General features: G+C 38.5%; 1 protein-coding gene across 1 annotated transcript in view; it reads right to left on the bottom strand.

Annotated features, from left to right (window-relative positions):
* SYNE1 (spectrin repeat containing nuclear envelope protein 1) overlaps positions 1-25508 on the bottom strand; it is a 241632-nt gene that overhangs the window by 39013 nt on the left and 177111 nt on the right. The window contains exons 108-126 of the mRNA XM_031056245.1: positions 24690-24886; positions 23653-23785; positions 23094-23276; positions 22113-22262; positions 20437-20613; positions 19680-19835; positions 16775-16930; positions 15859-16029; positions 15182-15264; positions 13551-13755; positions 12140-12322; positions 10986-11132; positions 9802-9956; positions 9353-9500; positions 5510-5604; positions 4307-4541; positions 3421-3615; positions 1514-1639; positions 601-756 (exon numbers count right to left, since the gene is read on the bottom strand). Of these exons, the coding sequence (XP_030912105.1) occupies positions 601-756; positions 1514-1639; positions 3421-3615; positions 4307-4541; positions 5510-5604; positions 9353-9500; positions 9802-9956; positions 10986-11132; positions 12140-12322; positions 13551-13755; positions 15182-15264; positions 15859-16029; positions 16775-16930; positions 19680-19835; positions 20437-20613; positions 22113-22262; positions 23094-23276; positions 23653-23785; positions 24690-24886 (3051 nt within the window). The remainder of the gene's footprint in view (positions 1-600; positions 757-1513; positions 1640-3420; positions 3616-4306; positions 4542-5509; positions 5605-9352; positions 9501-9801; positions 9957-10985; positions 11133-12139; positions 12323-13550; positions 13756-15181; positions 15265-15858; positions 16030-16774; positions 16931-19679; positions 19836-20436; positions 20614-22112; positions 22263-23093; positions 23277-23652; positions 23786-24689; positions 24887-25508) is intronic.

Below are 25508 nucleotides of genomic sequence, written 5' to 3'. Positions count from 1 at the left end.
ACAACATCAGGATAATCTGAAAAGCTGGGTAAGGAAGACTCCAGTACCTGGAGTGCAAATCAGAGGCCAAAAGCACACTAATAGCATGATGCAGCTGAAAAAATTAAACAATACTCCTCAGCTCCATTTTGCAGGCAAGCAAGTCACCCTCAGACTAAAAGAAATGCAGACACTGAGGTCTGAAGTAGGAGAAGGCATCAGCAGAACTGAAAGTACAATAGGGCAATGTTGAGTGGGGAGAGGACAACCTTTCTGAGCACAGGTCTTCCACCAAAGCAAAGTGTAACTGTATTATTTCTGTGTTTTTTCCCAGCCAGCCATCCCAAGTCCCACAGGTCACAGTGTGAACCTTTGGCTGATTTTTCAAGGCTGTTTAAATATGACCTCATAGACATTACAAAGTTCAAGAGGCCTAGAAGCACTAGCAGTAACCAAAGGAATATTTCAATGGATGTTTCCCCTGACTCAGAAAGAATTCACTTTTGAATATAGGTGTGTCTACATGAATCCTTTCTAAAAGCTGCCACTTAGATTCAATTTTTCTCCCAACACTTTTGTAGCCTGCATACCGGTCCCATCAGTGCTCAGTGCTGTACTTGCCTGGTGGCACAGCTCTTCCCATTGCCTGTGCAGGAGCTCTATTCGCTCGCTCAGGATTGTGATATCATCTGCGCTGATATATACAGACAGGGTCTCCTTCAGCAGGGAGAGGTGTGCAAGGTCATCTGTCCAACCTTCAACAGCATTCTCTAGCTCCTTAATAGAAAAACACAAGGAAAAAGGATCAGTTGGCTAACAAATAAACATTTGAGTATATTTTGAGTATATTGGTGAAACAGACAAGCAGCATTACCCACTGATTTAAGTCACATCTGAGCAGACCCACCGTGTCAAGGAGACTGTTTTAGCCCAATCTCAAAGCAAAAGAAAACATCAACCCCAAATGTACCAATATTTTCACAGGTGGTATTAACTCCCCAGTAGAGAATGAAAGGAAGTTGCAAACTAAGACACTACTCAACTCTCTGAAGTTCAAAGGTATCTGGGAAGTTCAAGTACTGGTTCGGACTTCTCCTGGTTTGGACTCCTCCGTATTCAAAATATTTTAAAGTTTGTAATCCACTTCCAAAATGCAAATAATACAGCCTAGAAGTGTTGGCTAAAAATTCCCCATAGTCACTTCATCTCAAACAAAAATCATTCAACCAGAAGTTTAGACACCATGAGTTTAAATTTGAGTTTAGAATTTCTGTAATAAAAACATACTAATATAAAGCTTTTCTACAGTATTTTTCAGACCCTGTTCTGGTATCACTTTGATCAGATCTATATTTACTCTGAAGGATTTGCATTATGGTAAGATCACTCTGGTATTATGGTGTCCATATGTTTCTTGTCGTGGGGATGGCTGACTGGTTTGCATCATCAGTAATATGAACCTAGTTAACAACAGAAGAAGTTACTGCACAACGGCAAACAAGATGAGACAACAATCAACAGAGAAGTGCTTTACCTTGCAACGAATCTGCTCTGCATGCAACTCATCATGGTGATCTGGCAATGGCTGAGAAAGCTTCTTCTTGAATGATCTTAGCTTCTCCAGGGAGTCTCCTATGCCCTTTTCGCATTTTTCCCAGTCCTGAAAGCAGAATGTTTATTAGACTTCAGTTCTGATCTGTGTTATATTTATGTCAGTTGATTTGCCTAAAAATAACATGCCCTGAAAACTCCCTCTAAATAATACAAAAAGTCTCAGAATTTGAGTGGTGTAGAATTTTTTTTGTGTAGGTCTCTGTTAGTAGAAATACACAAGGTCTTCTGTTATTAAAATTTTGTCTAGATACAATTCCGTCCTTTCAGCACTCTCTCCCTGACAAAATTAATTTTCCACTTCCTTTCTTGAATGCCTGTATTAATCAAACCATTACTCTTTTACAAGAGCTTCATTCAGGTGCATTAATCTCTGTGAAAAAAAAAGAAAAAGTGGTTGGGGAATTTGCAAATTCAGTGCAGATTAAAGTACCTTCTTGAAATCAGCATCTTCAGTATCAGCATCTTCTTTAAATCAGGATTCTAGCAGCTACACCCTGCTTTAGTGTTTGTATCCTTTTGTATACCACAATTTTTAATGTGTTCAATGCAAACAAACCCTAAAAAGTAGCAGTATGGTTTTATCTGCCTCACTTGCTTGTTAAAGCCTTATATTAGGACAAAAAGATCCCTAATAGGCCCCCAAAGAATACCAGCTGTGTGACACCAGAGAACACAGAACCCGTATTGAAACTTGCATTGTATTGAAAATAGTCTTCTGTTTCAAGAATTTCTCTTCTATCACTGCCTTTGTATTTCTCTCCTTCCTTTTTTTCCCAGTCTACGACAGTATTTCATGATCATCTTGATGAAGAATTAGCCATATCAAATAATATGACTTTGTGTGAAAATAGCCTGTGTTCTTAACACTCTTCCCCTGCTCCAGCATGGGGTCCCTCCATGAACTTTTCCATAAGCTCTTCCTATGGGCTGCAGTTCTTCACAAATTACTCTGGAGAGAGCCCTTTCCATGGATTCCTTCAAAAACCTCAGGAACAGGCTCCATCAAGGATCTGGTACAGAGTCAGAGGTCCTGCCAGCAAAACAGCCCTAGTGTGGGCTTTCCATGGGGTCACAGATTCCTTCAGGCATCCACCTGCTCTGGTGTAGGTCCTCCATGGGCTGTGCATGGATCTTGGCTTCCCTATGGACCTCCTTGGGCTGCAGGTGGATTTCTGCTCCACCGTAGAGCTCCATGTCTCTACCACAAGCTGCAGGGTAATCTCTGCTCTGGCTCCTGGAGCACTTCCTCCCCTCCTTCACTGACCATGGTGTTTGCAAAGTTGCTGCTGTAACATTGTCTCACTCCTCTCTCTGGATGCAATTGCTCCTGCAGAGTAATTTTCTTTTTCCATCTTAACTTATCCCAGAGGAACTGCCACCATCACTGCTGGGCTCAGCCTTGACCAGAAGTGGGTTCATCTTGGACCCAGCTGGCACTGGTTCCATCAGACACAGGGAAAGCTTCTGGTAGCTCACAAAAGTCATCCCTGCAGCTTCCACATAGAAAAGCTTTGCCACTCAAACCCAATACAAATTTGTGCAAAATAAAATCATTCTTTCCTGTATTTTGAAAACAGGAGTGGTATGGATATACTTTATTGGCAGTATTCTGGAAATATCAATTACAATATATCCACTGACATGCAAGCCTGTTATGAAGTATTACCACTCCCAGTTTCAGAGGTGGTGAAGGGTAATTGTTAGTTCGTGTACTGTAAATGCAGTTCTGTATTTGTGTTTGTCCATTGAGAGAGCATTCCTCCACCAGGGCTCACAGTGAGAAACCACAAACTTGCTGAAGAAGTACAGAAGGAATTGCACACTTACTTTTAGCAGCAAAGCAAGCTGTTTCTTTTGTTGCTCCAGCTGAGTGCTAACTATCTTCCAGCGCTCCTGGATTTCAGTAAGCTCTGCCTGCAGGACTGCCTCAGCTCCACTGTCAGCAGAGAGCAGCAATTGCTTCCCAGCCTCCACAGTGAGGATATAACTCCCTTGCTGCCTTAGGAGAACTTTCTCTTTGAGCTGAAAATATTAACAGTTTTCTGTCAGCTTTGTACTTTTAATTACAATTAGCACTTAATTACAATTCAGTAATTCACTCTCAAGCCCATATTTTAGTTGCATATCCTGTCTTACACATGAGCTATGGCCCAAACACTTTAACATTTTCACAATCATTTACTGCAGCAAACCTTTAGAAAATTTCTCCAAGGAGATGAAAACATGAAAGACTTCTTTCTCCCCATTAATGTCAGTATCTCAACTCTCTTAAAGAGAAAGATTTCCTCTAGAGCTTGCTATGCTTATAAGGTTTATTATTATTATTATATCCATCTTCCAGCTAAAAACCTTGAAGACACCAAGCTGCTTACTAGATACTGTAAACCTCTGGTGAAGATGGACACTCAAGGAATCCTTGTTATTTAGTATACATTCTGCAAGCAGGTCATCACTGTATTTTCAAGACTATTTCAGTGTGACACTGGTTGAAAGCAAAAACAGGAGCAAACGTGGCTCAAGAGCGAGGGTCCACTAAGTTCTCTCTTTCATGTTTTTATGAACTCCACCTTTGCTTCCATCACATTTCTGATGTTATGCCAGTCCCAGAAAAGAACTGGCAGAGCAGACAGGCTGAATCTAAGACATTTTAAATGGTGAAGTCTGTAAAAAAGGCAGGGATTTTTTCCTTTTTCTTCAGCCACACTGCACCTACCTGCACTTCATCCAGCAGCACTCTTGCTTGCTGCAGTGGGACAGGAGCACTGCCCAGCTCGGTTGCTGGCTGGCAGGACATCTCCAGCAGCCACTTGCGCAGCTTCTCTGCCATCTCCCTGTAGCGCTGCCACTGGTGAATCCGGCTGTCAATGATCCCCCTCATCTGCTGTGCTCGGCGAATTACTCCTTGCCACTGATGGCTCAGAAGAGTCAGATTCAGATTAAATTCATCCCTATTAAAAATAGATAAATAATAAAAAGACAAAGTAACCTTCATACTTAGATATGTTTGCTTAATGAAGTACATTGAAGCGAAAAGGAAGGTGTCTGCCAATTACAAAACACTAAGAGAAAAGCACTGAAGTCTTCTGAAGGCTGACTGAGGATAAGAACTTCACACTTCATGTACTGGGAGAGTTAAAGGGATCCAATTATTGACACCTTAAAACCCCCAAACCCTTAATGCACAAAACTCTTCTACCTTCTTCCCAGAAATACACAAAGAAAACCCATAGGTTTTGCCAGTTTGGATTAGTCAAATTCATAGTAAATCATAGAGATTTCATAATTCAGCCCCAGATTTACTACTGAGCTCAAAGCAGGCATAAGACACACACAGTATTAATAAAATTCACACATTCCAAAAAACCAGTTCATCTTTGTACCATAACCTTAGCATTTGCACAACTGTGAAGCCACTGGTGTTCCACTGATTTTCATTCATTTGATCACAAGCATTTAAAATTAAATCCTATGCAACAATGAACTCCTCTTCCATCACATTAGGGCTGTGGGTGTTCTTAAATGGCAGTAGGGAATCCTCCTGGTGGAGGCAAATGCCCAGGTGGCATAAATCAAATGTAGTGCTGCTGCAGGCTCCTTTGGTGGAGGTGACATTTTGAAAACACATCAGAATAGATATATATGTAACACCGTTGATATTCCAAGACAAATCTTTGTCAGAGAAGCAGCCTCAGGAGGTTGCTGTATTCCCCAAAGCATTCACATGATCCATAGCATTCTAAAGAACAATGTCTTAAGATTTGGCTAATTAACAGCTTAACCACAGCAATAGTAACTTCCACTACAGAAGAGCATGATCTGAACACTGCCATCTGCTACCTTCTCTGTTTGGAAGTCTCCCACTAGTCTAAGTATAACTGCACATAACCAGCAGCAGCAACAATACAGCAATGTCTACCTGTCATCCACCTGTCCTTGTTCTAGGAGGTGCTGCCCATCAGAGATAATTGAATGCAAAATCTGCTGGCGGCTGAACATCTCTGCCTGGAATAGCTGTTGTACAGGAGACAAGCAGGTTAAAACAAGATCTTACTTTTTAATTCTGTCTTTATGCACTGATAAAAATGAATTTTCATATATTTAATCACATTTCAAATTAATTCAATGGGAGTTTTTTCATGACCTTAATAGAAACATATTGAAAACTCTCATTTTAAATTTACTTGCTGCTTCTAGTAATCATTATTAGTTCCTCAAGACCAATATTATAAAGCTAAATTACATCAACAGGAGATAGGTTTTATGTTTTTGAGCACAGTTTTGTGATTGACATTATAATCTGTAACAAAATCCAGATAGGGTATTTTTTGTTTGGACAGAAAGGGCACTTTTTATTTTTTGACATGTTTAAGAATTTTATAATCTTTTGCTTTGTTATACAGACCATGTGTGACAGTGTTATATAAACTTTTAATACACTTTTACATTGCCAATAGAGCCTTAAAAGAAACAGACAGCTATGTATAGGAGCTAGAAATCAATTTTCCAATTCTTCCAAGTGTTCATATTTATTTTCCAAATTTCCTCAAACAAACAATAACAGCACAATAAACTTTCACAATACTTTTAAAACCCTCTTATTACTTAAATGTTACTTAAGACAAAAAAATTTCCTAATCACTACTTAACCAAACATGACTCAAGTGTATAAACTTCTTAAATTTATTTTTAAAAACATCTTTCCTTTTAGTAATGTACCATGTCTCTATGTAGGATTCTTCAGGAATATTTTTAAGTTAATGAAGGTACACACAGGCATCACTGGACTGACTCTATGTTCAAAAGGTTTACAGAGAGTTTCAAAGAAAAATTATACTGCTATGAAGCTTGAGGCTTTTTTTTTTCTTTAGTTAGTGATGGTATTTGCAGTTGATAGAAGTTCACCCTTGTCTGAAGAAAGAGCCACTATTCTACACTCCTCTTATATGGCATCCCACCAGCTCAAATTGTGATTGTACCAATCCCTGCATCTGCACCCACTGGCACCTGCACATTTAAATCCCTCAAGCACATTATGTGTAGTTTAGGGCTTCTAGATGATGCAGTAAGTTTTTAAAATGAGATTTTGCCTCTTTGAATCACTGAGTTAACTCTGAGGCGCTACTCAGGTCATACATTTTCTCATAGAAAGAAATAGTGTTGTCTGATTTCTTTACAGAAATATTTGAGACTGTTCTTTGAATGCCTTGGCACTTATCATTGACTGAACCCGAATCAGAGGGAAACTGAATGCTATTATTATCTCATGAATGAAGCCACAATAGTGTGGCACTGAGAATTTCAGAAAGCTGAGCAACAAGGCAAGAATTTTACTTTCTTTCTGTCACATCTATTTTTGTCAGGTTAGGGGACACGAAGAACAGGAGGTAACAGCATCTACCAGCATTGTTGACAGATTGAGACTAAACAGAACACAACTGCTGCAATTGGTTAAACAAGTCTCCCACCCAGAAACCCCAGTGTTTCCCATCCTCCCCTCCCTCCACACCCCCAAAAATCTGAAAACAAAGCAAAACTAAAAACCAGCAAAACCAATTCCTTCAAAAGGGAAAATTCTAACACTTTTTTAGGAGGACAAATGAAATAAAAACTTATCAAGCATGAGAACTCTGCTTAGAGTGGATGAACTCAATCCCCACACGAAAGTAGAGATGTTTCAGTCACCATCCACTCCCTTTCCATATTTACACTCTGTACATAAGAAGAATACTCTGTTACCTGTTACTCTGTTACCTAAATTTGTCACCCAAATTTATTCTCTTATGTAGATTGACATGAATCATAGAAACAGGAGCTCAAATAAGAAGGAAAGGAGGGCAAATGCTGAAATGCACAACACTGGCACACTGGGGAAAAATTTGGTAACTGAGTTGGCACAGAACTTCCTTCCCCTTCCCCTGCCAGCACTTTCTCCCTGGGAATACATTGAGACAAGCACTTGTCTCAGTGCATTCCCAGTGCATGGGAGTCCCAAGCACTGTCCCATGTACTGGAGAACTGTGCAAGAGTGATTACAAGATCATCCTGGTAGACTGATGCAGATGTCAGCGCTAGCACATGATGTGTGAGAAGACCATGACCTTCACCTTGTGAACTCCACCAGGAAGATATTTCTAAATAAGGCCACTGAGGTGGTTGGGGTCTTCTTTGGGTAAAAACCAGCAAAAATTTATGAGTCACTGGAAAGGCAATAATAGAGTTGGAAGCATTTAAATATCTATTCTAGGAATTCAGGTGGAAAGAGAGTATTTTCTCATTATTTTCAAAAATACAAAGCAAAACAATGTGAAAATGCATCTCAAGAAGTTGATATTGGACCCTTTCTGCCACAAGTAGTGAAAAGAAAATTCATAGTGACTGTCAGGCAGCACTGAAAAGGATATTTTGTAATGAATACAATAAATGTGCATTTTGTAATGAATGCTTATAAAAATGCCAAAAATAAGTTAAAAAAAAATAAAAGCAGGTTACTTTTTTGAGGATAAACTGCAGCACTTAAAAAACAGATATTAATCATCTTAATTCTGAGATGACTTTATAGTTGCAAAAAAAGGGCTCCAGTAGAATGCCCAAGTAATGTTCGTCTGCACAGTTTCAGGAAAGACTTAAGCTGAGATCTCAAGACAAACGAATGCAAGAAGATTGCCCTAACTCCCTCCAGATAATTATAGCTATGACTGGACACAACAAAACTAGGAAATTATCCACTTAGAAATGATTTCTGGACATTCAAATCTCAAAGACCTGAGATGTTTAAGCTTACAGAGACTGTCCAGTTAATGCTGGCAGCAATGAAAGGAAATTAAATGGATGACATTCGTGAAAGCAAAGGCAGTTAGATGCTAAGGCAAACGTATGCTAAAAATGGTTGTGAATTACTTTTTGCTATCAGACACTCATTCAAACACTATGCTATGAGATATAAGGCAGAAGAGGGGGAAGGACATAACTCTTCCTGTAATGCAGCCTGAGTCTAGGAGAAGGTCAGCTGAAAAAGTTGTGGGAACTGAAACTACTGGGGCCACATGGGAGCTCTGGTATGAAAATTGACTTCTTTTACTTGATCTTTAACAGGAATCTTGGCAGTAACAATATGGGTGGAGAAAAAATGTGCACCACTTGACTTCACAGAAGAATCATAAACTCTGGATCTAGTACTAGTAAAAACTCTGAATCAGTTTTTCCCTGCAGCAAAAGCTGTGCTAGCTCCTGATTTGTTACAAACAAATGACTCTAGCATGCAGCAAAGACCAAATTAATTTGCTCTCCAAGGAAATGTTATCAAATGGAGGCCCCATGGTGAACTGTATAACTCAGTACTTGACCGAAAAATCTTCCTTTAGCATGCTTTTCAAGTGCTATCTGCATTGATAACTTAGTAAAAAAAAAATCAGAATAGAGATTTTTCTCCAGTTATGAATGAAGGCAAAGAGCCAAACAACATGAGAATTGTTAGGTTTTTAAAGGAGCTTTGGTTTCCTTGGTACAAATGAATCTGAAGTAGACTCAACGCAGGGGACACACACTCAGAGGCACAATGATGCATTACACAGACACTCGAGTCCTCCTCCACGCTGGCTATTATTGACATATTTGCATGCTTCTGTTTTTAAGTTTTCCTCATATGGTGGACACAAATACAATTCAAGGCATGCTGTTGTATCATTCAAAAAAAGAATGTGCACTCCTATGTATAAATAGTATGTGTATTAGCAATGTATAAATAGACATAATTACTTGCCTCGTGTTCCCTCTGTTGCTCCAAAAGCCTTTGGTAGTTTCCTGAAACCTCCACTGCCAACTTCTGCTCAGTCTGAACTAATAAATCCATCCAAGTCCCACATTTCTCCAAGAAGGTCTGCTGCTGCAGCAAGAAAGACTGCAACTTACTGAAAGAAAGAGAGAGAGACAGATTCAGGTAATTCCACATCAGGGTAACACCCTTCCCCCTTAGCTACCTCATTTATTTATTTAGAAAAGTAGCAGTCCCATTCATTTCAAATCCTGTTAATTTGTGACAAAAGTGAGCCAAAAATGAGCATCTCAGTTTAATGGCTTCGCTCTTTATTTATAAGTACACCAAAGAAAAGGAACTTTGGCCAATAAAATACCTGAAACATTTTTAGATTCTGCAAAAGGTATACTTTCTAACTTGTAGAAGACTGTAGAACAGTCTTTATTTATCCCCACCTGAATCTCTCTGTAGTCTGAGATGAGATCAGAGACCAATGTCTGTTCAGGTTCTGCATCCTCTTGATTTCCTTGTCATTCAGAGGAAGCCTGTAACCCAGTTCATTGAGACGGTCCAAATCAGGGGCCATGCTGCTGAACTTCAGCATTTGACTCTGCAACAAACAATAAAAGTGATAACTGGGAAGTTCATGAATTACATTATTATTATGAACTAGCACTTAGTTAGATTTAGAACGGCCTTGGTTGCCACCAAGTGGTAAGCAACCTCTATGCCAGGGAAAAAATTAATCCAGTATCCATCTTCTGGTCCCAGACCAGGAGAAAACTTGTGTTCATGTTTAAAAGTGTGCAGAGAAATATACTCAAATTGCACTGAAGTGTCATGCTGAATTGATGATTTACAGCTCAGAGCTGAAGAAGCAGGTTGGTGTTCAAAGCCCTGTGGTTATACTGTCAAAATAAGTGACTTTTTCCTTGTTTCTTGGCCTGAATTCTAGGCTGGTAAATTTGCGCTGAAATTATTCAAATTTTTATTTTTAGGTTTTTGTTTTGCAGCACAGAAATACTCAATTCACTCCATAAGGAAAATGCTCTGCTTTTTAGCATATACAAAGTGGAATTCTGTCTTTAGTTAATCTTGATGGAAAAAGATGGAAGATTCCAATGACAAAAACAGCCTAGATGGCAAAGTTCACCAACTTCCTGTCATGGCCTCTGAAAAAAGGAGAGGGAGGACACAAAAACAAAAGTGTGCAAGACCTCAAATGGAAATCACACAGTACACACTATGAATGTTTCTTCAGTATATCAAGTTACCCAAATGTATAAAGTACTTCACACCTAAAGGACATACCAATGAGACAGGAATTGAATAAATTCAAAAAAAGTTGAGAGAAAACAAGAAGAAGGAAATATTCAAACCCTGCTACTTTCCATGCCTATTTTGATCTGTTATTAATTTTATTCTGAACAGTTTGACTGCCCTTTTCATCTTTACTCAGGGGCAATGTGACAATCATTCCCTGACTGCCATCAAACTTCAATTTCTCATTCTTAAACTTTTCATGAGTTATAGTCCTTTACCACCTACAGAATGCACATATGATCTGTGCATATCCTGCACTACAAATAACCAGGCCAACATAAGAAAAACCCCAGCACCTCCTTTGTTTATTAGTCACCTTGAGTTGCTCCATTCTACTCTGTATTGCTGAGACATCAGATGAGTGACCGGGATCCTGTTCTTTCAATGTTTCTTCTGCTTCTGTTATCCAGGTCTCAAGGACTTCCAGGTTCTTGGCAAAGGTTTGATAGTCCAGGACTCCAGCCTTGAATACAAAAGGATCCACAGTTTAATAACTTCAGCTTCACAGCCTCCTTATTGACATTACACTCCTGTTTATCTCATTATAGATTTGCAAACAGTTGAATTGGCTAGGAGCAATTGTAACTGCTGCTTTGCTTGCAGACTGCAGAATTAGTTGGATTTTTTTTTAGGTTAGGAGAGGATTTTTGATCACAGCAAAGGAAACATTTCAGCAAAGTGTATATATGTCCCCATACCTTGAAATGGATAACATTTTCTTCCTTTCTTTTACGAAAGAAACTCCTCTGTTTAATCTATTGCCAGCAGGGAGAACTAGTAACTCTTATTGAAATTTTAAATTAAAAACTTTTTTTGTGTTTTGTCTCCTCACAGTACAGTGATACTATAAAAACATCCTAGATACTGCTAGATTTCTTGAGTAAACCCTCTTTTCTCTCAAACAGAAGCTGCTACCTTTGTGGCTTTTTTATCCAAATAGTTTCCTATGGAGTACATTCTTCCACTCCTTTTTTCCTCTTTAGACCACAGTGACACAAGCAATTTGGTAACATCTACTAAACAGGCTTTGACACAAATGGTAGGTGTCAGTATGGTCACTGACATTAATAGGGATGGCAAAAACTGAGTTCTACACAATATTCAGAATCTCTCATTTCTTTTACTATTGAAGAAATAGATGGGAAGAGTGGTTGTCTTCAGGGGAGCAGGAGCTGTGGATGCAACTGTTAGCACTATTGTTGTGTGCTGAAAACATGGCCACCTTGGCATTCCAGACAGATGTTTTCCTGCTTGAGGTTTACTATCCTTATCCCACAATTTGGACCTTCTTACAAGGTCTTTTTGCTGGACTTGAGCATATTTTCTACTCTCAGCTTTGGCTTCCAGGGAAGTCTAGGAAAAGCTAACAGGTAACAGTACCCTCTTTTCCCAGGCAGATTTAGCTAATTTATGTGTTTTCAGGAACCACAGGATGATCACATTTGAGGACAGTAAACACTGTCTGCATACCTGAAGTGCAGCGTGCTGCTTGCGAAGAGCCTGTTCCAGGGTTGACAGATTCTGGTTCAGAGAGAGATGATCAGACTGTATGGCTGCTGCTGCTGAAGCCTCCACCTGGCTTTTCAGCTCCTCCCCCAGTTCTTGAAGAACAACCAGAGACTCCTGTGCTGTTTTCAGATCTGTGAGTACATCCTATTGCAACACATTGAATAAGGATATGAATAGTTAAGCAGACACTCTGGTGGTATCATCATCCTCTGATTTAAAGGAAGAATGAAATGACTAAACTCAGGCACTGTAAAGAAAACTTTAATTTACTACTGCATTTCAATATCAAACTTTTCTTAACTTACAGTTACATTCTGTATGACTTGAAGAATAAAAAAAAGATATGTCAAGAACCTGTACAGAAAAGAACTGAAAAAACACAGTGCTCAACTACCTTTGAGCAAGCCTGAGTTGTTGATGAGGCAATAACTATTGAAAGAAATCTTTTGAATTTACTGATGTGATGGTCCTAAGCAGTGGCAGCCATCTCTGTGAATTGATTCAGGTGTAGGCCTCCTTTTTCCTCCTGCTATGATTTACCAGGATGGCTGAAAAAATAACTTCTGTAACTGACCTAACATAACTGTTATAGAATGGGACACCAGGAAATAAATTATTTGAACCAAACAATTTCAATTTCCAGTCCATGGTGCCTGATTATGGCAGAAATGCTCCAAAAGATCATGAACATGCTTATTTTTTAAACACTAATATTTTTTCTCACTGCAATTGTTTTGCTTACATTGAGAGAATTAATATTTTATTTTATTTTTGTTCAATGACACTTAACATTAACTTAAGTTCAAAAGAACCAAAATGTAAGCACAGAGAGGAGATAAATTATTCTGCTGCCTTGAGATACAATCCTGAAAAAGGAAGAATCTCAAGGTTTCAGAGAAAATGGTGTCTTTCCATAAGGAAGAATAAAGACATCTCCATCTTTCTGAAAATGTGAACAGTCTTAATTGGAGGAAATATAGTCAAAGGATTTTGTGTTTCTTTCTATTATAAGGAACTCCAAAGACTTGGTAGAGATACTTTCCCAAGTATGAATTCCTTCATTAAGCAGGAACTTAAGACTGAATCAAATGATGCAATTGATCCACCTTCCCCAGACAACAGACTTTAGATACAAGCTTCTGAAACAACATAACAACAACTAATGGAGGGATCAAAATTTAGAGACACTCATTGACATTTGGGTAGCATACATGCAGCTGCCTCCTATGCCTAGGCTGCATCAGTAAAATGAAATATGTAGTATACAAGATTCCAAAACACCAACTACAGAGGTTAGCAGAGTTTAGCCTCGTGAGATTTTTTTTTTTAGCCCACAGAGCTGAGAAAAGCTGCAAAGCTTAACTGAACATACATTGCAGTCCTGAATCCAAGAAGTAACTTCATCATCAGCGATGTCTTTGCTGGTTGCAGTCTTCAGGAGTTCATTGGTCTGCTCTTCTCGCTGGTGGACCATGGAAGAGCACTGCTGGTAGCAGTCCTTGTACCTCTGCCACAGCTGGAGCAGGGCCCTGCTGGCACGCAGCCGCTCTGCAACCTCCTGCAGGAGATTGTTCCACCTGGGGAGGAGACTGCATGAGTGATGCAAGCCTGGGAGTCCACAATAACAAGCTGTTTCCCTCTATCTCTCTGCTATTTCCCATGGTCTCTTGACTTTTAAAAAATTGGCAATAATCAAGATCCAGACATTTGGTGAAAATAATACCAAACCAAGGAATTTCTGTTTCAATACCAAACCTGGCTGTTCTGAGCCGTCACAATGTGTGTGATGCGTGCCACATCTTGGATACTGTTTATTAATGCTGGTGGTCAGAGCTGCAACACATTTTTCATAGTGAACCTCCTGCTACTTCCACTTAGTACCCTCAGCATTACAAGGCATCCATGACCACCCATCACTGCCAATAGCAGATTCCTGTAAGGGCCTAAGAGGACCAGAACAGCTGTAAACAAGACACCATTTCCTCTCCTGCCATTTTCTCCCAAACTCTGACACAGTATTTAGTCATAAAGTTCTGTGTAACTCGCTTGTAAAATACTCCCAGACATATTAAAAATCTTTATATTTCTATTATCCAATTAAATATCTAATCTCCCTTTGAATTCTTTCCTATAATAACTTCCCAGTGAATTTTTTTTTCTCTAATAGCAACCAGGAACACATGCTTTCTCAAATGCGCTCGTAGTTAACAAACTGCCTAATTGTTTCCTTACCAAAGAAAATCACAGTATTTATCAATTATTATTATATGATGAAAAGCAAAGATTTTGGAGCAAAAATTCTGCCAGCCATCACTGAAACTGTTAAATTCTATGGTATCTTAATAATCCTTCCTCCCACTTCCAGTTTCTAGGACAGGACTGAACACAGATTAAAATAAATTCAGCGTGATTCTGCTTTCCAAAAAATTCCCAGCTTTCCACCAAACTATCTTTTTTCTTCTGGATCCTCCCTTCCTGTATCTGAGTAAACCCTTTTACTAGTTCTTGCCTGAATTCAAAGCTGGGGAAGCTGTTTGCCAAGGTGAGGGGCTTAGATCTTCCTGTCTATGATGCCCTTCCTGCAACTAGAAATAGCAACCTAAAATTTGAGGAAGCTGATGCAAACCATTGAAACATTGCAAAGTTTTCACATAAAGTTCTCAGACAAAGTTTCCAGGTAAAGTTCTCAAATTTCAAGTGCAGTATTATTTTCCAGCATGGTATTTATGAATCTTGGTTGGCAGTGAAGCACAGAGTAAAACTACGGACATTCATGCTCAAATGCTCAGTGGAGAAGGTATTTCATTTATTATGACCAGTAAATGAGAGTTTTACTTCAGTCCTTGGCAAAAGGAATAAACCTGCCTGTTCCAATAAACCTCTCATGACCCCAGGAACTTAAAATAATAAAACACAAGAAAAACAGGGATAATGGAAAACTGGATAATGGATAAATACAGATTTACTACTGAAATTAAAGTTTAACACAAAGACATTTTCTACCTCATATTCACTTCTTTCAAAGTGTTGGTTGAAGCAAATTTCTGTAAGCTATTCTCTTGTTTTTCCAATTCATCTTGTAGGCTCTAAAGGAGAATAATAATGAAACAAAACAAAAGCTTGAGTTACTAAAATTCCAAATGTAGAAGCATTTCAAAATAGTATGCATCAATTGCATTAGATTATGAACAAAAACTTGATTTCATGTGTTTCATATAAATAAGTGGTTTAATATAAATATGCTCTAATATGCTTTTTTTTACAATGGTAAATTACTTGATCATGTGAGTGTCTCAGCTCCTGGAACATCATTTTCTTTGATCATCAATCTACTGCAAGGTTGGTGGGGGGCTAAAAATGTGATCTCAACATGCACCTATAGCTCTGAAGCCTGATGAAGTAGCAAAAGAAACTTTAGTTTTTACGGCCATTAGCATGATTTTAAATTTGTAACAATTTGATTGTATGGCTCAAAATTACAAAGAACATCAAAAATCTAAAACGAAAACAACTATCCCAAATTATTTTTTCTGCAAAAGGAAACATACAGTGGCTGGTTTATAATGTGTCCTCTTAATGTCATGTGATTTTAATGCACCAGTATGTCTTCTATTTCTTATAAGCCAAAGCCTACAGTTACCTGTATCCATACAATTTCAGACAAAATTAACTCTTTTCACCTGAAGTTTATCAACTTGGACTTTCACGGCTTCCAGAGAACCAGTAAGAAGATAAAAACGGGACAAAGAGTATCTGGCTTCTGTCAGGTAACTGTTCAGTTCTTCATAAGCCACTTTGTAAATGCTCCACTGATCAAGAACGGATTGCAACAATATCTTCAGCTGGCTAACCTTGGAGGAGGGAGGAATAAACACAAAAGTAAATTAAAAGCATTCAAGCTATTTGGGATTTGTTTAAATTATTTTCGTCCTTTGGATCTCACATGCTTGTTGCCCTAAATGCCTAATCTTAAACCTACTGGATAATGAAGATTTTTTTACAACCATCAGTTGGGCTTACACTGGGAACAGCATAAAGTTCTACTTCATTGTATAAAGGCTGGATGGAAGGGTCAAGGTAAAGATCTCAAAATTAATTTTACTTTGGTCCAAAGAAGGATCAAGGGAAGCTCCTTGAGACTACACATATCCCTATGGCAGGGAAATCAGCCAATGGAAATCAGCAGAGAGGCTAGCACTAACACACAGCATTCCTTCTGAGAAGGCTGACAAATGTCAATCAAACTTTGAAAGCTGAAAATTAATGCTGATCTCTTCCTTATTCTGTGAGACCCATGGGCTTGAAAATAATTTAAAAATAATTTGGTACTTCTACACTAAATATCAGGAAGCATCTAAAAAGTTTCACATACAATGGCTAAAATCATAATTGAAATAAGAAATATTATACCCATTTTATGTGGTATGTGTACACACAAACTTGGGGATTGATGGCTAGAGAAACTGAAAGAGGAACACGATTCAGAATCTCTTCCTCTACAACACAGAAGAAATCCAGTAGCTGCAACTGTTAATTCTCCCTCTCCCCCATGCCTTATTCCTAGGGGTGAAATTTTCCCCTTATGAATTCTTTTACCATGTGATCCAAATTGGCCCAGGAATGGTTAATTTCTTGCAGTGTACTCATAACAGCAGAAGAGACTTCTTCTTTCTTGTTCTGTACCAAAGAAAGACCACTCTTTTCTACATTTTCTACTTCTTTTTCCTTAGTTCTTATTGATTCTTCTAATTCCTAAAAAAAAACCAAAAAAAAACAAAAAACAAAAAAACCTTGAGTCTTTTTGCTTGTTTAGTTGGCTAAATAATACCTTGATATAGAAAGGATGCCTATAAGCTCCTTAGTTTAAAAAATAGGAGACACGCTGGCATATTTTTGACTTTTTATTCTCAAGGCATTCACAACTCATCAGCAATTTCACTGAATATTTTATGTTCCTTTTAAAGTTTAGGAGTTTGTTGTTGATTTAAATAGAAGCATATCCACTACATAAAACTTCTGTATAATTTTCTGCTCTCTTGTAAGAGTAGAAAACTCCTTAAAAATAGCCATTCCTAGCTGGGAAACTGCCTATATAATTTCATAGCATGGTGCAGGCAGATGGATGAAAGTCCTGCAGTGTTCTGACTCATATGGGAAGCTCTGGGGCTTCAGGCAGCACAAACACTGAGTCTGGGCAGAGTTGGGGCAGTAAGGTTTGCAGGCTTCAGGCCTGCACAGATTTGTGTTCACCTGTCAGTATGATACAGAAAGCAGACTGTGAGGTGATTGCAACCTTGTGTTACCCCTACATTTAGTAGTACACAATGTGATCTCAGGTTATTTTGTCATTTTCTGCAAGCCTCCCCTCACTGAGAGAAACAGATCAACAAAGAAAGGAAAGAATACAACAGAACTCTGGTCAACCTGAAACCCCACATCTTTCAATAAATTTCACTCCCTCTGAATCCCAAAATTCAACAATTGAACCATTGCCATAAAAGACTTTACATTGTAGATAGTTGGGAAAGTTTTTGGAGTAAACAGAATTTATCTCTGCACAAACACAACACACTCTTTTCTATATACAAATCTGAGAGAGTATTTTTGTGACACTATTTATTCTCAGCCTTTATTCTCCTGTATAATTTCACCTTTCCTCAAACTAGCCATGACCTTGTTCTGGAGCACTGCCAGAGAGTAATATATAATTTTTTTAACCAGACGACAACAACACAAACACTTCAAAGCTGAACATAATAAATTTGAGTTTCCAAAAAGTAGATCTTTGCACTGAAAAAAGTAATTTAACTTTATACAAGGTTGCTCCAAAATTCAGAATAGGCAAAGGTTTCAAACACCAAGACCAGCAAATATTTCTTGTTCTCTTGGAAAAGGGCTTTTTCATTCATCATTTAAAACTCATAACTGAATTAAAGATGCATTATTTTGACAGGAAAAAATGTTTAACTTTGCTTATTAATATGACACTAAGCAGCAACTAACATTGGTTAATAAATAAACAGCTTTTGTGCTAGTTGAACCGGATATCTGGGAGTGTCTGACACAGTTATTTCTTAAACAATTTGTTTCTCTGCTGATCAAAGTCTTACCATTCATAACTAACTCCCCAAGTATATTTGCTAACTTCCCTCACCAAAAGGAACCAAAAAGGTGATAAATCAGATTCAGCTTTGAACTTCAGCCAAGCACAGACTGCTGATTATGTCAGGCTATGTTAAATTACCCTTGCTTCAGTTGTATGGGTTTATTCTGCTGAAACCACAAAGATACCTGAATTAAAATGAAGCACTACAGACAGATTGAAAACTCAGGTCAGCAATTTCAGAAAAAAATCTGACCTCTAACATTTCTGGCCTAACCACCCTATTTGCCTTTACAGAAACAAAGATGGGTTTAATGTACTGGTGAATATATAGCAAATTCTTTTATACATTTCATTTGAATTTACAGCTGTTCTCTTTGTGAGGAGATGAATGCTAGATTATATTTGTCCCATTAATTAAATTAATGCAGGAGAGACACATAAATTTAAACACAGTTTCTCAATCCCTTTTATGGGGATGAGAACGTCAAAACTTTATGCATTCAGTTGGCCTGACAGAGTTTTAGCTTGATCTGGCGTGAAATTTATTATATGGTATCTGGTAGGAAAAATTATTTTGAACAAAAATTATGTGATGCCTGATACTGTGCGGAGGCCTTGTCTATAAATGCAGAAGTATCTGTTCTGCCTATATACTTGTAAGCTTTAACTCTGGCCTGAAATCTCCAGAGGCAAGCTTCTTAGTATTTAAATATGTGCTGCTCTGAGTAAGATGTTCAGACAACTGTGATACCCTGCGATACTCTACACAACAGTGACACTCTGTGCCATCTTCGCATGAATTCCATGTGAAAAATGGTGGTGGTTTTGAACTTACATGCATTATGTATAGCTGCATTTTGCCTCATCTCATCTTTGCACATCATAATCATGACTCTTTCCTTTTCTGGATAGTTAAATATTTGAAAAAAAAAACCCAACAAAAAACAATTCCCAACTTTCTGAATGAAAGCATGAAACTTCCTTGGGTTCTAGGATTTTTCTCTGAATAGTCAGGTGGAACATATGAGATGGAAAAAGAATGGAAAAAAGTGGGGTGTGGAGGAAAGATAGTGAAAAGGGAGAAAAAACCCATAAGACTGGCTAAACAGATATGACAACATATTCCTTTGACAGTCTTCTAGTTCAGTATGCCTAGCATGCTTTGAAATGTCCAGTGTAGAAATAATGATGACTTTAGCTGGCCTTAAGCAACTTTGAAACATTACAGCTCCTTCCTCTTTTATTGAGGGCACCTTAGGAATGAAATCTCTCCTTTACTGAAGTCAGGAAGAGTTGAGTCACTGACTTCACCAATATGAAGATCTCACATGGATTTATCAAGTGTGGTTTCAAACTCCTGGAAAGAGAACATTATTATTAATAAGTAGACATTACCTGACAGTCTTTCAAAGCATTCTGCACTGAAGCCTGGTCTCCAATTTTTTGTTGCTCTTTCAGCTTCTTCTCTTGGGTTTCAAACCAAGTTTTTAGGCACTGCACATTATTTTCATATTCTGCCCAGGATTCTTGCAGATTTTCCAACAGCTGAATCTGCAAAGGAAAATTAGTATATACTTTCTCATACAATTATCTTTATTGTTGGGTCAGTTATATAAATCATTGAAGACCAATGCAAAGTAGTGCCTTCTTGGAATTCAGCACTTACAGAATTTTAAAACAGTATATACATTCAAATTTAAATATATCCAGTATTTTTTATAGAATCAATAATAACCCTGGCTTCATTCAGCTTGGGGAAAAGAGGGCAAAGGAATCATCTCACTGTGCTGTCCACTCCTTATAGGGAGGCATGGGCAAACTGCAGGCAGACTATTCTGGAGATATTGAATAAAAGGAGAAGATTCAACAGTTACAAGTTGCAACATGGGAAATCCTGATTGCGAATAAGACAAAAACTTGTCCCCCACCACAGTGGTTAAGCATAAATCAGCTACCCAGAAGAGTTTGTGGAATCTGTCCTTGGAAATTTTCAAGATTCAGATAACCAAGTCCCCTCTGAGCTAACTGAAAGTTAGCCCTGTTTGAGCAGGAGATTGACCTAGATGACCTGCAGAGGCTTCCAACCATTATTATCTTATTGTTCTACACATTTTGAAAGTTCACTTCAGAGCAGCTAGATTTTTTTCTTTACCTTTTCTGTTATCAGGCCTTGCAGGATCTGCCAACGTCTGTTCATTGCTCCCAGCTGCTCTGCAAAATCAGTTTTGTCACTGCGTTTACTTTCAACATCCTGGCTGCTGATTTGTAGCACTGATTGGTTCACAAAGTCGACAGTCAACTGTTTGCAATTTAAATCTATCTTGAAACCCTAGGGAAAAAAAAATGGAATAAACAAAGCAGCACATAAGTACCACAATTTCTCACCTTCCTGCAAAACAGAGGAAAAATGTTCAACAGCTACACCTTTATCACAATTCAACTAGAAGGGTTTTTTAGCAATTGGCCAGGAATTCGAAAACAAGTCCCTCCCGCTGTAAGAAAAGAGTGAGTTCAGCACCACTTGATGAAGCTCAATGGCACAAGTTTATGGGACCTGATGAGATGCATCCCAGGGTCCTGAGGGAGCTGACTGATGCTGTTGCCAAGCCACTGTCCATCATATTTTAAAAGTCATGGTGGTCAGGAAATACCCAATGACTGGAAAAGGGAAAACATCGCTCCTATCTTTACAAAGAAAGGAAGATCTGGGGAACTACAGACTGCTTAGCCTCACTTCCGTGTCTGGGAAGATCATGGAACAGATGCTCATGGAAGCAGTGTTACGGCACATACAAGCCAAGAACATGATCCAAGACAGCCAGAACAGCTTTACTAAGGGTAGAGTGTGCCTGACCAATCCAGTGGCCTTCTACGGAATGACTGTACCAGTCAACAAGAGAAGACTGACTGATGCCATCTACCTAGAATTCTGTAAGGTTTTTGACACAGTCCCAAATGGCATACTTATCTCCAAATTAGTGAGACATGGGTTTGAAGGGTGGACTATTTTGTGGACAGAGATTTGGCTGGATAGATGCAGCCAGAGGGCTTTGGTCAATGGCTCAGGGCTCTACTTTGGGACCAGTGCTCTTTAATACCTTTATCAATGACTCAGTGAGATCAGATGTATCCTCAGCAAGTCTGCAGAGGACGTGAAGCTGAGCAGCACAGTTGATACAACTAACGAATGAGATGCCATCCAGAGGACCCAAACAAACTTGAGAACTAGGCCCATGAGAACCTCATGGAGTTCAACAAGTCCAAGTGCAAGGTGCTGCACCTGGGCTGGGGAGATGAACTCACTGAGAACAGCTCTGCAGAGAAGGATTTGGGAGTTCTCATGGATAAAAAGCTGGACATAAGCCAACAGGGAGCCCTTGTAGCCCAGAAGGCCAACTACACCGTGGGCTGCTTCAAAAGAGGCCAGCAGTTTGAGGGAGGTGATTCTGCCCCTTTGCTCTGCTCTTGCAAGACCCTGCCTGGAGTACTGCATTCACTCTGGCAGATATAATAAGGTTTAATAATGTGCATATTACTTTGGATTTTTCTAGAAATTAAGGCAAGCATATTAAAAATTATATTCCCACCATAAGTAAACAGCAGAGTTTTTTGTAGCAGAGTATTTTGTAAGCCAAAAGTAATTTTGGCTTCTTTTCCACAGTATCAAATTTTTCACACCTCTAACTTGCATACAATTCCAACCATTCTATGAAGTTGGTGATTTTTTTTTTCCCTAAATCACTTCTAATTTACATATTTCTATATATTTAATTGTGATAACAATGGAGAAAATTCAAAAGGAAAATTAGTAATATTGCCACACAGTACCTTGTACTTCTGGACATAACCCTGAATTGCCTTCTGTCCTACTACATTTTTTATATTTTCTTCATCCTGCTGAATTACATTTTCCATCAGCGAAATCCAGCTCATAACTTCAGTGATGGCATGGCGAGAAGGAATTTTGTCCATCTGGAGCTGTTGAGATAACAGACTTAGAGCTCATGTTGAAAAGAAAATGGATAAGAATTCCTTGCTTTGCATTAGCACAATTTCAGTAGTTGATAGGGTACTGCTTGCCTGCATTTATTTACTCAAGAATATGTTCTATGACATTTTTAGGTGGACACATATATATTGCATTACAAGACAATTCAGAGAACTACAGAACAACATTTTATTTTTTTTTTACCATCCCAGATTCAGTTAAGATTTGGGACCCTTCCTCTCTCCCCATAAATCATAAAGTTATTATTAACTCTGAGAGCATTCTAAGTTATAAACTAAAGCAACAGCTTACACTGATAGCAACTATATATTAAGGCCACTTTTCAACCAGTATAATTCTCTAAGTTCAGTATTATAGCATTAAAACCCCAAAACTATACAACCAAAAGCATCCTGTGCCTACACATACCAGCAAAAATCAAAAATGTTTTTAGATCTATTTTGTCTTCCACAGACTTGAACCTAATCTATTCAATTTGAACAAAACCACTACCCAAACCTGACAGGGCACAAGGATGTTAAGTGCCTTTTTCCAGAAAGCTTACCAGTGTGTTGAAAAAACCTTCACCTACTCTTTAGTTAAAATTTAACAAATGTAACTATGAAAGTCTGAAACTAACACTGATGGGTATTAGGCAAGCAGGATTTGAAACTACATGTCAGCTTTCCCACAGTAAAACAGGAATAACTTTTTTCTTATCTTTCCTCACATGGACAAACCCAGAAAGGAAGCAACTAGTCACTGCCATCTGTACAGTCTTAGTTTTCTGGAATATCAAAGGCCATTGCTGGCTTTCTTACCTGGTGCAACTTCTCTTGTACTGCTGGGATTTGTGTGAGGAGCTCTGTCCACTGGGTTTCGATGTGGGACAATCCTGCACGCAATGCAGCTGTATCTACTTTCTTAAGCCTGAGGAGTTGGTTCCCAGTACTCAGGACAGAAGATTTCTGTGATGATTTAGTATCCACTTCTTTTGAAAACTCCTGTAAGCAGAAGCATTTTTTGTGGAAATAATTAAGTACTTCTTAATTTTACTTAGTGTTTTAGAACCCCAAAAAGCTAAGAATATCTTCCATTCCCTTTAAAATATGTACTTTCTATTAGCATTCACCAGCTATACTTCAGAGTAAGTTAGAACAAAAATTGTGTTTGGTCATAAAGCCATTTTCTGTTTTCAGAATCCTCAAGATTTACAATCCTTGCATACAGCAAAGAAGTGCTTAATGTGCATACACACTAGCTGAAGAACAGCTTACCTACACACTCATCAATGGTAAGAAGAAGTATAAGCATTTAATTAATCAACTGTTTAATTGTAATTGGAGAGAAATAGACGTTCCAGGTTCACGAACAACTTACCAAAAAGGAGTTCAGGTGGTCTCTGACTGTTTCAAGTTCCTGAGGAACAGTCAAAGACTGCTGGCTCCAAAACTCAAGTCGCTCCTTTGCAGATTGCAACCACTGTGTCAATTCATTTGATTCACTCTGATACCTGGCAAGATGTTTAAAGAAGACTGAAACACTCATCGCCACCTCTTGCCTCCAACTGAGCAGACTTTCCTCCATGTGTTAGAGGAAGATACTGAAGGCCAGATTTGAAATTTTATTTTTATCAAATTTCAGAAAAATGTAATTTAATTTTACAGACAGGCATGGTATCAGGAAGCTCCTATTTTAGCCACTATGCTCACAATTTCTAATAGTGCCTGAGTTTTGCCTTTAGAAAAAAGTTTAATGAAGGACAGTAAATAGGTCCCAACCTCGTTGGACAAGCTGCAATCTCACCTAATGCACATAAACAGACTTTTCTCTTCCATTAGAAGGCTCAGTCTTCCTAAATCTTTACAAAAAAGTATCTCAGAGCAGAAATGAATTTTTTTTTCAGAAACCATCTTCATATCATTTCACATGCCAAGCAACTAATGAGGTACCAGAATATGAGTGTCCACACATTAACCAGGGATTCATAGACAAAGCTTTTATACCAACTAGATAATTAATTACAAAAGTAGCATATGAACCAAAAGCTCCCTTCCATATATGCAGTGACACAGAGAAGAACCCAGATGTTGCAATGCATCCACTAAAGCATGCAGAGGCAACTCACACTACCCAGCAAAGCACACAACTTTTCTTATACACCTGCATGTACACGGGGCTTCTGAATTAATTATCTAAGAAAGCATTTTCAGATTTCCTTGCACCAGCTTTTATCTACCACATCTTTTATTACAAATGAGAGAGTATGTTCTATGGAACAGGAGAGCAGCTGAACTATGCCATACATCTCAAAGTACTTTCTTTTAAATGTTGAATCAAATATGTCTAGGTCCAGAATGGCTTTGACTGAAAAGCACAGGTGAAGAACTTTGTATTTACCATTACATCAACATTACCTTGTCCAGTGCTTCAGTATTGTATCCAGCCTGTGAAGCTCCTTGGTGACTTTGCTGGTGTTACTTAACCAGCGTTCTCCTAGTTGGTTCAGCTGACCTTCGAGTTCTGAGCAGCTAACAGAAAAAAGGAGCCTCTTCCCATCATCTAGCACTTGGTATAACTTAGGCTGGTATTCAGCCAGGTTGGATCTCAGATGCTGTAATGACAGAGGACATGGTTAGATAACTGCAGGTCTCTGTTACCACACTTTCTCAACATTTAGTTTCCTTTTACTGCAATTTGTTGCATATGCAATGTCACCACAGAACGTCAAAGTTTTCTCTGCTCCAGCTCTAGATGTCCCCAAGAACCATCATGCAGGTAATCTGCTCAAAAGCTGAACAAGTTGTCACAAACCCAATCATGTCAATATGTCTGTTGGCTCCTCCTTCTGATGAACTCCTTCTTTGTGTAGATCTTCTAAACTTGAAAAGAATCTTTACTTTACCACCTGCTGAAAACCTACCATCTACTGCAATGAATGCTAAGATATCCAATATAAATTATTATAAATTATTATAAATTATTAACAGTGGTCCCGTCTTCAGCCCTTCCAATGCCTATCTTCAGATCTCTGGATATTTCACTCTTTTACTGATTTACCCTCCTGCTCTTCATGGCTACAAAACAGAAGATCACCCCATCCATCCAAATCCCTGAACACAGAGACCAATTTTTATTGCACAAGAAAGCAAAAAAAGATCATGAGGAAGGAAAATAATTTAATCTGTCTTACTCAAAATAAGACAGATTAAATTTAAATGAAGACTTGTGGATGG

The sequence above is a fragment of the Geospiza fortis genome, unplaced genomic scaffold, assembly GCF_000277835.1.
Source record: "Geospiza fortis unplaced genomic scaffold, GeoFor_1.0 scaffold162, whole genome shotgun sequence".
NCBI classification, from domain to species: Eukaryota; Metazoa; Chordata; class Aves; order Passeriformes; family Thraupidae; genus Geospiza; species Geospiza fortis.
The sequence above is the reverse complement of the archived record's forward strand: the minus strand, read 5'-3'. Positions and strand labels throughout refer to the sequence as shown.